General features: G+C 31.6%; 1 protein-coding gene across 1 annotated transcript; it reads right to left on the reverse strand.

The window, feature by feature from the left end:
* Positions 1–4,910: 4,910 nt before the first annotated feature.
* On the reverse strand, positions 4,911–12,121 carry LOC148617882 (uncharacterized). Its single transcript, XM_088585497.1, has 5 exons — positions 11,919–12,121; positions 9,622–9,758; positions 8,483–8,620; positions 7,400–7,512; positions 4,911–7,265 (listed from the first exon to the last, which is right to left on the reverse strand). Coding segments are annotated over exons 1-5 (822 nt in total). The 5' UTR covers positions 11,921–12,121; the 3' UTR covers positions 4,911–6,833.
* Between the last annotated feature and the right edge of the window lie 2,353 nt (positions 12,122–14,474).

Genomic DNA, 14,474 nt, shown 5'->3' on the forward strand with positions numbered 1-14,474 from the left:
TTTCACAAAAGCCTATCAAGCTTTCATTTGAACAGAATGAAATCAGTCCAAGTTACTTTGATGCTTACATGAGATTGATGTAAAATGCTGAATACAAACGTTCCAATGGTTTGTAAGAGTTGTGTCCCTTATACTAGGTCTACCTCCTTAAATTAGGCCTTCTAAATAAATTGTACACAAACATTCTTGTGCAAAAAGGAAGTAATCTCTGCAAAACTTTATATATTACATACTATAATATACATTTATTACTTTTATGATCATAAAATGTAAATTGTCATAAACTTGTACAATGCACTAAAATATACAGCACTGTTAAAGCATATCTTTTTTCTGTATCTAAAGTCTCATAATTCTGTCAGAAAAAAAACCCATAGCATAAAACAATAATTAGCAATAATATACCAAGAAATTCAATTTTTAAGTATCATCGTATGACATGTGGACCATAATGTATGTCAAAAGACAAGCACATCACATGAAGTGACCTACTTCGACAAGATAGGTCTACCCTACTCATACTCATTTAGCAGTGGTATACAAAAACAATGCAGAAAAAAATAAGTTAATTAAGAGGATAAACTACAGCCCAGGAGTTAAAGTCCTACCTAATTTTTCACATTGTCATACTAAAATTAATGGTTTAAAACATATATTTCCATCGTCAGCACATGTTAAAAGGTCCATATCATATGGTAACCCTTCTGGATAATGTGAAAAGATTGCTAATTCTTCCTGAAATGACCCTTTGTGAATTAAGACCACATGTGTAAGATGATGTCAAGCATGCTCATCTTGCCATGTTCTTTCAACCAATGAAACATCTTATAAGTGGCAGTGTCAATGATATATCCAAAACAAAGGACAAGAAATAATTTGACACCATTATACACTGTTTCCAAAAATGAAAGAGCCCTCTAGATGAAGTGAATGAAATATATATGTTTCTGCAGAACTTATATTAATTGAAGATAAAAAAAACTTGTTCTTGGTCTTTTCACTCATTTTTCTAAGCTTTTCTCTTGAAAAAAAACTCTAATTTCTGAAAATCTTGAAAGATAATCCAATCTCTAATCTACACTCATGTAAGAACCTATTATTCTGATTTTGTTACCTAAAACTGACAGCACCGATGTGGCAGTTCAGAAAGTTAAGCTTCTTAGTATTATAAACCCTCTTTTTTCCTGGAAAATTTTGTTATTTTGTGAAAAAATAGCAAATAACAGCCTGAAACTCCCCTCTTCTAAAATCTCCCTCACCCTCTGAGCTGTAGTTTGCAACACGATGTTTATAAGACACACATTTACTCCTCCACAATCTCTGCTTACAATTTACTGATTCCGGATTATAAAATTGAGCAAGATTTCTGAATATATACATCATAAGCTATTAAATTAAATTTTAAGGTCACTTTACAAGTGGAACCCTGATGCATTGTTGTATAATAATAGAAAAAGACACATACAGCAAGATATTTTTTTATGATAAAGATAAATTCACATGCAACAAACATTTGCTTAATACTGTGAAAGTATGATAGTTCAAATGGTACTGAATTTCGTTACTTTTATGGGTTTGGTCAACCACAAAATTTGATTTCAAATGAAAAGGAAAACTTCTCATTCATTTGTATGATGGAGTTGCCAAACTCATGAATAGGGTATGTCAGTCTCTTCACGTGACTCCATGATTTCATGAGAATGGGTCCTCATCTCCCATTCAAATGCTTAGAGATTCATCATTAACATAGTTTTGAGTTAAATGTTAAAAGCAAAATGTATTTTTGTGAAAAAAATACTGATAAAAAATGACAAATATCTAGTTCTACTGAATAAAAATGTTAAGAAAAGCATAGAAATAGAAGATTTTGCATAGTGATACAGTGTTTTCATTTCATGGAAGTGAACAATAAAATGCAGACCGGCTGTCGGATTTCAATACGTTCTACATCTAAAATTCCGAAACGAAAACTGAAACTAGAACGAGACTTACAAACCCTATTCAGGAATCTACAAATTGACTTTTTTCAACAAAAATTAGTATCCATGAATAAAAATACTTATCACACAGTGATGCATTTGCTTACTACTTCAAGTCTAAAAAAAAACCATGCAATTAAAAAAATCCAAATCACTTATGCCTAATAGGAATATGAAATAATCCCAAAACTAAAACATCCTGCTGTACATTATAAAATAAAAAGAAAATGCCACATGATCTGACTAGTTTATTTAGTTTTTTTTTAAGTTAAAAATGCTACTGGTAAGTACATTGGCAAAATCACTATTGTGAAATTAATATTCCATGTGACAAACTGAAAAGAAAGTCCTTGAAATGTTGCTACATGTGATAAATTGGTAATTCTTACAATGAAAAACGCATGTGAAATAAAGAATAATTTTGCATAAATCTATATTTTAATGTTACAAAATGATGTAACAATCAAATTAATGATAAAAGTATCCTAACCAGAAATATTTACTATAAAATGGCCTACTTCAATGTGACAACTGGATATCGATTGGAGCTGTAGTGAAGTTTGTATAGTTTAAGTACCATACTGTGTAAAAATCGTGCAATGGGTGGCACATAATAAATCTCAATTTGGTCTTTTCTGCCTAAGATATATTCCATACATCTGGAAACCAACTGAAACACTATTTAAATTTATCCTAAAGCATCTCTGATGATATTTTTTGACTACGCCCATTTTTCAACTAGATTTACCTATCAATATTTCAAAAAGGGCAAATACAAGTTTTGCCCAAATCGTAAGAGGGAGAAGTACTAAAAACTTCCATTATTAGGCCAGACTAAATCAATTTTTCATTCTTTGAATATCTGGAAGACTAACAGGGAAATACACATTAAAAATGTTTATTGTAACCAATTTTTAGGCAAAAAGTTTTTGAAATATAAAATAAGAGTATCACTAAAACAGATTATGAAGTGGTACATGCATTTCAATTCCTTTCAGCAAAGTGCATTTGAAATATTTTTACCTTTCAATTATCTGTCCGTAATGGGTATGGAAAAAACAAATGAAGGGAAATCTATTTTGACTTCCTAATCAATAATTTTTTTTAAAGCTCATAAAAACATAAGATATAGTTAGAATGGGGAAAGGCTTTCGGACCCACATGGGGTCTGGGAGTGGGCCATAGTGTCAACACAGAGTTCTTCCGCCAGGTATCCCAAAGGCTGGGCTCCACCACCAACACAAGTTGGTTCTGGAAACCACCAACATGGACTATGAGAGGCCTGCATTGGTATTCAAGATTGTTAAAAAATCTCAATCATCAAACAGTTGGAGCAATTATATTCTATATACAGTGAAACCTGTCTAAACCCATTTGCACTTTAGAATTAGTTTGGTTTAGTTTTCTGATTTTTAAAGGTTAAAAATACATTTAAATAGATATAAAGGGACTTCTTGTTAAGAGAGGTTTTCAGATTATCCAGGGTTTGGTCTAGGCAGATCTTCAGATTATCCTGGGTTTGGTTTAGGCAGATTTCACTGTATCATAACAGGCAAAAAGGTACATAATGAAAACCACTCATTTATTTTTCATATTCATATGTTTTTTCTTCTTTTAAAGCACAAGAAAATACTTCATAGTAACATTTTCGAATTAAAGAGGACATCCTGGTAAAAACCTGGCAGTGGGTGGCACATGACAAATTTTGTTTTCAAAAATTGTTCACCCATTTCATATCATTAATGCATCTTTTTTCAAAGTTCTGAACCATCCATAGTCAATTTAAAACAAACTTTATACTATCTGACTTGCATATAATATATACATTACATTGGAACAGAAAATTCAGTGGGATAAAATTTAACATGGGATCTGCTTGATTTTTAAATGGACAGCCATTTAAAAAATGTAAATATTGAAAAAATGGGTTCAAATAATTTACACACGACAGTTCTCCTATCAGCTAAAAGGTTTGAAAGTCTAGGACCTAAATAAATTAAATGTTAAAGGTCTCACATGTAGGTACAAAACTGAGGAACCCAGAGCTCTAATTAGAATCCTTAAATTAAGAAAATTGATACACCTGCAGTTGTAAAATTTCAAAAAGATAAGAACTCACAATAGTTCTGTATAGTGGGAAATTTTCATTTTCGTGTACTTTAGTGGTCCATCTAAAATGCCAAAATAAATTCTGCAAAATATTTACTCTGCACTTCAGTACTCAGTGCACCAATTAGCATTCATCAAAAAGTAGAAACATCAAAATTTTTCGTAAATCTTTTTGGTCTCAAAGTGCAAAATTTTACATCTGCCATATGGTATCTTACCATAATATTGGGCTGGTAGGAAAAAATTTAAAGCTGTGCACATCATGACTAACTAAGAGGTAGATAAAATAAACGGAATGTTTCAACACATAGGCCACAAGATGTTCAATTTTAAATTCCCATCCAAACCTTCTCTTCTTAATTTTAGACACCAGTTAAGAATGATATGTGTGGCCAAAATTTGTACTAACTAAAGAGAATCTGTATAAACAAAAACCTCTTCATTTTGTACATCACACATTTGGTTCCCAAATAATACTTTGAGAATTAATTAGATTTTCATTTCAAAGTTGTGGATTAAAAACAATTCAAATTCCATCATGGAGTTTATTGTTTTGGAGTTTTATAGTTTTATCAGAAAATATTGCAAGCACACAATAAACAATTAAGGAACTATCATCAATATAATTCATGAAGAGGTGGATAAGAATCTAACAATTGACTTGAATTGGCCTAATATCACAAAACATACACATAACTGTACCTAAAATGGCAAGATTACGACTCTTTAGAAAGATAAACTTGAAATTAATTTTTTTCTGTGGTAGATATGCTCAAGATACATGCACATGTCATTTTTCAGAAAACTGCATTTTGCTAGAAGTATGCTGGAAAGCAGTCACTATTTATTGATTTCATGCAATTCCATAGATGAACAGATTTCCGACCTTTTTACAAAGACACATTGTAAGGGTAATCTTATTGTAAAGCTAAACAATTTGAAGATCAAGTCAGATCATAAAAAACATGAATAAAAACTTCACACCTCATGTCATTCTACAGTACTGTAACCAAATTAATAAGACAATTAGTCAATAAAGATTTCCTATATTTTTAAAAGTATACACAGGCCTTTCATTAAGAGGCTGTACCAGATATTTTTACCCTTCTAAACTACTGAAAGGTACCTCCAAAATTTTAAAATTTCATACATACTTGTTAAACAAAATGATGAAAAATACCTCCTACAGAACCAGAGGTACCTGCATTGAATAATGAAACCCCTGATACATATCATCATACCTTCCAAATCAAATAATTAATTAGTTCAAAATACAGGGATAGACACAAATTCACATTTAAGAGATCAGACTTCCTTTGTAGTAAAACTTCAGTGTGGCATTTAAAATGGAAGCTTTTTAATATTCTACAGAGACTTAGTACCAAATTTCTTTTACTAGATTTTTTCTTTGAAATTTCTGACTTGATTTCTTATCTCTATGCTCTTTACTTTTTAAGTTTGTAAAAGTGCAATTTTTTTCCCATGGATTCTATTTTTTAAATATTTGTTTGATTCTTTCCCCCACCCCCTAAAAATTTTTATTCCATAAATAAATATCACATGTACTTTTGGATGTGTAAATTTACATGTGTACCTCCACATATTTACATTTACACATGCACATTTACATATTCACATTTGCATGTGTACATTTACATATACAATATGTAATGTAAATGAAATGAAGCAATACTGAATTTCAACAAGTTATGAGACACATAAACTACAACTATGCAATGAGTGTTAAATTTATATCACTTTAGATTTCCTTTAATTCTTATACATAATTCTGTTGAATTCATCATCTGTTTTCTTTCCTGAACTAAAAGAAGTTCTCGAGAATAAAAGAACTTATGAAATAGAAATAAAAAAGATAATGGTGACATTATGTATCTACCTAGCAACACAAAAATTACGATGAAACCTCTATATACTCACGTAATTCAGTATTGGAACATTACTGTGGAAAATTTTCCTGTTTTTTTTTATGGTTCAGTCAAACCATGAATCGAAATTCCCTATGAAATATATTATTTCAAGTTAAAAAAAAACTTTAATGCTCTTTCAAAATTCACAAATTTAAGAAATGTATGACTAGGCCAAAAATTTGAATGTCTACAAAAATAAAAACCCACCAACAAAAATATATTAACATTAACAACAACATACTATAAACCATGTACTGACAAAACATGACATGTAATTAGAAAATGTAAAACTAATAATGGTACACAAGATAAAAAGTAAAGTGTAATATCTATCTGTAAGATTTCAAAACCAAATGAAAAAAAAATGATATAAGTGGAATTTCATATGTAGTAGTGTACATTTTACTACATGTAGTAAATACCAATTAGAAATAGTTCCAAAGTAAACACTGGTATAAAAAATGCTTACGAAGGATATAAAAGTTATCCCCCTTATTCAGATAAAATCATAAATACAAGTGTTTTTCAACTTCATTAGTAAGTTTCAAACCTGTATAATTGTACAAACCATATACCCAGAGTAGGAGATCATTAAAGATATCTATAATGCCATTAAAAGAAATAATAATACCAGTTTCAGACTATATCATATGAACCATTTTTTTCATTGCCTTGCTAAAAATACATGTATATAAGTACATACTAAATACTAATTTATCACCCAAAATCTCTTAATAATATACATTGTCCAAAAAAGTATAGAGATTCCAGTACTTATAGATACAAAAATTACATCTCAAATAATTATTGGCCTTCATCAGCTCACAACAATAGATATATCCTGGTTTCTATTCTGTTGGTTATCTCCCCTGTTACTACTATGCCGGTTACTTCCCCTTGATTCTTGCTTGCTAGAATCATCCATCACTATGACATCTAATGGCACTCGAGATTCTTCAGGCTTTGGTAATCTGTCATTCTCAGTCTGCAAAACACTTGAGTTCGGTTTCGTCGAAGTGTTGTTTCCTGTTTCTTCTAATGGCACTATATTGGCAGGATTGGATTGACTGCTAAAAATGTCAAATGAGAAAAAGCGTCTTAATGATGATGAAGCTGAAGACTGTCTTTGTAAAGGAGGCAGTTTACCAAGCACTGATTCATGACTTCTTGCTAGAATCTGTAAAGCTGTATCATAATTTGGTGGAGGTGTCATCGGTTGATCCTCAGAAGGTGGCCTGTTTAGTCTCTCCTACAGAACAGAAAATAAATTGTACTCCACATTTGCAGAAGAATGGAAAAATATTTAAATCACAGATAATAGCATATATCCAAATCATTTTTTAAATGAGATACCAATGTACACTATTAGTAACTAATCCTTACCCTGTTCATTTGTGGTGTAGGAGGATACAATCGGGTGTCTATAGCTTCATCATAAGCTGGTGGGGGCTCAAATAACGATGATCTATCAGCCTCTTCCTCACCATCTAAGGACACTATAATGAAAACAAATATAAACAAACGTGACTACTCCCAGGACATTTTTTATAATCAAATTACAGATGAAGTTAAAAAAAACCTCCTTTTTATAGACAACTGAAGACTGGATTTCTTCCAGGACACTCACATGCTGTTAGAGCATGTTAAAGGTACCAAAACATGTCTAGTTATATAGAATTCTAGAGACCTCAGATGTAAAGATTAGAAAAATAAAACTTTAGTTCAAATAATAAACTCTAGTAAAAAGTAAAAGATTTGTAAGAACTAATCAGTCCTATAATATTTACATGACCTACAAGTACATATAACTTTTTCTTTCAAACATTGGCAGATCCAAAGATGATAATGGGGTTATTAATATCCCTCCCTCTATCATTTGTCAAATTTTTTTTTACAGACTGTAAAAAGAATTTCAACAAATGATAGAGGGAGGGATATTAACAGTTCATTGATTATTTTGGTAAATCTAGATACATGTATCTGAACATCAGTATGTAAACATTTTCAGCAAAGTATGAACTGAAAATGGATTTCAACATTTTACAACCCTATAAAGTAGCACTCCAGCTAAGAATCATGAAAAATGTGATTCATGGGTAAAAAGCCTCCATATTTTTATTTTTGATATTTTGTTTAAATTGCCATAGTAAACAGAAATTAAAAGTCAGTTTTTCCTATAACCCATGTTCTTTGGAGATAAAAATTATACAGCATGCACTGTAGATTTCAAAATTAAGGGAGATAACTCTGCAAATGACACTCAAATAAAATAGAATCTATTGGATTATCAATGTTGATTATCTCTTCTAAGGCAGGCATTTGTGAATGAATAATTACACATTTGATAGTACAGACCCACAAAACTACTTAATTACAGAAATAAAAAAAATATGTAGCCTTTTTTGGGATGTATCACATTTTTTGATTTTGCATGATTCTTACAAAGACTGCTACTTAATTACTTACTTTGATTCCGTAACCGTATCCGTGATGCACTTCTCTGTCTTTGTTGGAAACAGTACAAGACAATTAGAAAAATAACAACAGCAATACCAACAACAATCATGATTAAGATGGTATTTTGATTCATCAACTGTTCCTCCGCTGAAATATAAACACAATTTTAAAACTTATAACTGACATAATAAATTTACGTGTTTGAAATGAACAATCCGTAGTATTTAGAAATAATTATTTTTCATATTGTTTTTTTCATAACTTATATTAACCTCATGTATACATGATATTCTTGTATTAGTTTTACCACTGAACTTGTAAGTAGAAGATGAGATCTCATAACACATGAAATTACGACTGTATTTTAATACATAAATGTACTTCAGTCCCACATCACCTGTTCATCTATACTTTAATAATGACTAAAGATAATTGGGTTTTTACAACTTTCTAAATGCTTTTATATAGGAACCAGTCCTCCAACAAGATTTCATCATTCATGAATAAAGGTAAATTTTATTAATCATCAGTAAATGAACATTTGTATACAAGTCAGCAATACACATAAGCTCTGTAGAGCTTTTAAACTGAAGGGGAGATAAACAACTTTTTCTGCAAATACAAATGCATGAGCTTCTCCAATGGCTTGTTGGGGAGCCCGATGTTCCAGGTAAAAATCGGTGAAACCCAATGGCTAGGGTAGGTGCCCAGAAACCTTGACACATGTGGGTTCAATCACACAGCAGTGTTGACCTTGTAATTACAAGTCTAGCACCTCATCCACTGGGCCACCCTAAACCCTCTGAAAGTTAGAGGGTAGATACTAATTTATTTAATTGTGTGTGTTGTTTAGTAGTTATAGTTTGGTGTGAGGGCCTCAGTGGAGATTACCTTGTAAACTTAAGTGTATAACCCTCTTGAAATAAAGATATCATTATTATTATAGAAAAAATGTGTTTTAAGGATGGACAAGACACTTACAGACACAGAACAATGGCTTCACTTTTTCGTGTCTGAAAAGGCTAGCAAATTAAAAGAGGACTACATTTGCAGTTAAATCTAAAATAATTCTGACCATGTACCACAGTATGTTTTTGTTTTACTCTCTGACTTATTTTCAATCAGTTATCTGATAATATTCAACTCACGGCAAAGCTCAATTTTAGGTATACATTGACCATCATTACATGCTTTCTCCCCATACAATTCACACATCTCAGAATCAGGTCTTTTGGGTATGGTTAAAGTGGAAGTCATATTCCTCAGTTTGATGAAGCTTTGAAACCTACAGTATAAAGAAAATAATAGTATGCACAGTGAAAGAAATTTACAGTAGACCTATGGACCAAGTCTATGTAAAATCAAGCAGGTCTATGTTGGAATTGGCTGAATTTCCTTTGAAATGTACAGGGCGGTCTACATAAAATTATGATGGGTCTATGTTGACCAAAAATTAACTTTCTCATACTATATGCATGTAAGTATTGAGAAAATCATACATTGTATGACAATGTATTTATTTTTATGTATAGTTGTACATGAACCTGTTTGACTTTGAATGTACAAATGTAATGAATGTATACAACAAGATACCATAATCTGAAATCATGACAAACATACATGTACAATGTATCAATTAATGACAAATACATGTATGCCAAAATAACTTTATATTGAACAATATTATGGCCTATTCTTTTAACTACTATGTACATGTATTATAGATAGGTTTGCCTACTTTTATGCTGCTGTAAAAACAACAAATATTGTGTTAAAAAAATTAGAGAAGATTGAGCTGCTTTATATCAAATACAAATTTAGGCTCATTTACAAACAATGTATTGATGAATGAATGAGGTAGATAGACATCAGCCTGGAGCTGATAATTTTCACCCCAGATATTTTTTGACTTACTCACCAAATCCATTCTCTTTATATTTAAATATTACAAGAAATGAAAAATACTGACCACTATGTACAATGGAACTAAAATGAAATAGAATATTTGAAGCATTTTCTCCTAAAATGCACATCTAGAAAAGATATCTAACATAATATAGATAACACAAAGGTGGTCAATATGTCTTTTAGTTAGAACAAAAATCAGATAATTACATGTAGAATTCTCAGACAGACTATCTCTTTCATATAAAAATTACATGTAAAAAACTGTTCAAATATTGGGAGAGTTTACTACACAAATATACATGTAGTTAAACATATATATATATATGCTCTAGACCACTCGGCCAACTACCCTAGCTCTGAGTCTCATGGAGGGAATGACCAAAAATTTGCTTCACAAATTTGACAGTTCTAACATGGTTGGGACTTTTTCAGACACTTCTATAAGTTGACATTATCTTCCCTGTATCAATTTGATCCGATAGAGCAGTGTAGCGAATAGAGTCCTCACATTCTGAGCCTAGCTGGCCGAATGGTCTAGGGCACTGGACTTTGTGCAGGCGGTGCTGCCACAGATGTCACAGTGGTACGAGTTCGAGTCCCGCGGAGGGAACGACCAAAAATTTGCATTTGTAGTTGTGCACCATTTTATGTTTGGATGCAAACATCCAAATAAAACATGTCACACAACTGTTTTAGGACTAAACTATGTCATAGTCTATAAGACTGTTTACAATAAGTCTGGTCATGTGAATTTGTATTGCGCTAGAACTTTAACAAATAGGCTTCTGGAACAGGGTTATGTTGATACAAGATTGAAGTCATCACTACAGAAGTTTTATGGTCATCATCATGAACTCGTGGATTGTTATGGTGTATCCATCTGCACCATGAAAACTGATTTATTCAACAGGCAATAGTTTTCCTTTCCTCGTTTGTCTACCCGGACTTGACTTTTTATGAGCAACTTGGCAAGTGTTTCTAGAAAAGCAGAGGATGCTTACCCTACCAGTGCACCTGATCCATGCCCCCAGTTTTTAGTGGAGTCCAAGTTGCTCCTTTGCTTTTGTTACTTTGTATGTATGATTTTAGTTACTTTATGTTCTTTGTTGTGTATGTCTGTTTTCCATGTCTGGTCTTTGTCCCTGGATTACATTCTTTTGATTACCGCTATAACCTTGATTACTCTTTCACGAGAATGGGTCCTAGTCTACCATTCAAATGCATAGAGATTTGTCATTTTCAAAACGTTAGTTTCAGTATATAAAAGCAAAATATATTTTCATGTAAAGATACAAATAAAAATGATAAATATCTATTTCCACATGATAAAAGTGTTAGGAAAAAGTGTAAAATAAAAGAATTTGCACTGAAATACAGTGTTTCGAGATCCCAAAGGTACAAAGTAAAGTGTGGACCAGTCTTTGAAATTCAATAAGTTCTACATCAGAAACTCTGGTACGGAAAACGAAGCTAGAACGAGACTTACAGACCCTATAGAAAGTGATGAAAGTGTGGGTGGGATGATGGTGGAACTCACATTTAAAATGTTATCATTAGAATCGTTTAGGGCAACTGTCATACAAAAGAACGCTTTCGAAATACGATTTATATCCGACAGGTGAGTGTTTGTTCTTCATTTTAGATCCACAAATCAGTAAAAAAACAAATAAATAACATCTTCGTGTTTTCTATTTCGAGATGAACATTCTAAATTCCAAAATGAAAACGGGTTTGCAAAACGGAAATAATTTTATATTTCTGATATAATGCTATCGTTCGTTTTCAGCTTGCTTTTATTTTTTGACAACATTAAAAAATGGTAAACAAAGAATTCTAAAGCACACAGGTTTATAATATCACAGGATAAAAATGTAAAAAAAAAAAAAAATCAGACCGAAAAACCCTACCTTGTTCCCGATAGTATGTCATCTCATTTGTTTCCGGTGGTATAATCTAAAATGTGTAACCCGTACCCGTACCAACTTTTCCCTGTACCCAAATACTATTTTGGCAATTTCTTCATTATTACATGATATTTCCAACCAAAACTTGGTACATATTTACAAAATGATTTGATGGTTAGGCTAGATTTAATGATTTTTAAAATGTTTGTCGAGAAAAAGTTATTTATTTTTCGATTTTCTCTTTTTCAAGAGGTCTAAAATGTGGCTTTGATGTCGATCCGGCCCCAAGTCGATTCGGTCCACGTCGATCCTGCCCGTATTTAAAGTCGATTCGGTCCCAAAATAATAATTATTAAGGAATATTAAGAGTATTTATTTCTTAAATTTCATTTATATTTTATTTTTCAATGATAAATTTTACCAAAAAAAGCTAATGACACTATCAATTTAATTAATGTTTGTTGTTTTAATATTAATTAGAGAACGGGTGTTTTTTTACTATGAAAACAAAAGCTAAAGTTGTTAGAAAGTTAACAACAATCAAACACAATTGATGATTGTTAAACGGTCTTTGATCTTCACATGTCTATCGATTTATATTTAATAAAAGTGGCTTCATTCCCAAGCTATCGTGCACAACTTTTATTTAAACAAATTAAAAAAAAAACTACTCAGTTTGAGAAATATTGTTTGATATGCTGAATTTTTTCCAATAAAAGAGGAGACAGAATGGGTTGTTCTCAGAATTACAATGTCTTTCCCGTGTGTGGTATGTGACCAGAATGTTCGACTTTGTGGGAGCAGCTCCATTCTAGGACTATCACCACCTCCAACTTCCTCCGTGCCGTTGGTCACATGTATGACATACCAGTGCCAGATCCCACTCCAGAGAACAGTGACAGCGACAGCAACTAACTTTCCGTCCGTCTAAAGTGCCATGATCATTTGACATATTATAAACTATTATAAACTCTTACATATTAATGTTCTAGTCAATGAACTTCATATGTTATTGACTTATGTGTTTTGTTACTTGCTTCTGAGCTATATGTTTGTCAACTGTTAACATTGTGCCAATTCCTTTTATGTTTGTAAATTAAAATGTGCATGATATATTATTATTATGTTAAAGACAATCATGATAAGTTGTTGATAGTGTGTCAGTGCTAAGTATATATTTTGATTAATGCTTATGTTTGTGCTTAGTACCTTTGCATATCAATATTTACTTGCAATAAAGATTTAATCTCGTACATCTTGTTTTTTGTTATTTACACATGTAGGAACTCCAAAAGAACTCAGTTTAAAAAAAAATACACAAGAAAATGAAGTAAAAATGAATCAAAAACGAAATCCGAAATACATACACAAAAAAGACGAAATCAGCAACAAATGAACCATATAAATTCCTGTCAATACAAACAATACAATAAAAAGTAAAACAAAAATATTTTCATGAAGAGGTTTTCATTCAACTGGTGATAATGTTATATGGTGTTATCTATACATTCACAAAATCGTCTTTACTGTAATCTGAAAAAAAGAAATCTGCAACTAATTACTGATGAAAAACAAAAGTTGCAACTACAAGTAAAGGTTTCCACTGTAATCCTGAAGTGGTAGTAAATACACATCTGCTCATTGATAATGACTGGCTTTCCTCGGTTTAATTTTCTTCCATTATCGTCCAATTCTTATTATAACACCCGTATTTGTAGACATATTTATATTTTAATATGGGGCCGGAATGACTTGGGGACGGATCGACCTGGGCCGAATCGACTTGGACCGAATCGACTTAGGGCCGGATTAGTTTGGGGCCGGATCGACCTGATACCTAAAATGTGTAACCCGAAATTCCCATACTAAAAATAAAAATGCGGTATTTTTGTTATCTGTACAATTTAAATGCATACTTGACATCAGAACTTCATGATATTATCCAAATTTTTATTGACGATACATTAAAATCGCATAAGACTAATTTAGAATAAAATTTTGTATCCGAACAAAATGAAAAAAACTATACTCAACACGGAAGTTCATCTGAAATACTGATTTTGATATACATTTATTCAAAGACCGTTTTATGCAAAATTTGAACTATAATATATTTAATCCAAAATTGTTGGAAGGTATTCAAGGGAACCAAGATTCTAGCAAAAGCCAAGATTGTAGTCCAAGTACTA

Source organism: Perna viridis, chromosome 5 (genome assembly GCF_037379345.1).
Source record: "Perna viridis isolate PV_CMFRI_1.1 ecotype Kerala chromosome 5, ASM3737934v1, whole genome shotgun sequence".
NCBI lineage: Eukaryota > Metazoa > Mollusca > Bivalvia > Mytilida > Mytilidae > Perna > Perna viridis.

Excerpts from the sequence above, each read along its gene's own strand:
- LOC148617882 (XM_088585497.1), bottom strand. Across the intron at positions 7,513-8,482 it reads GATACGGTTACGGAATCAAA|TGTCCTTAGATGGTGAGGAA; the intron begins GTAAGTAATTAA and ends TTTTCATTATAG. Across the intron at positions 7,266-7,399 it reads CTACACCACAAATGAACAGG|GAGAGACTAAACAGGCCACC; the intron begins GTAAGGATTAGT and ends TCTGTTCTGTAG.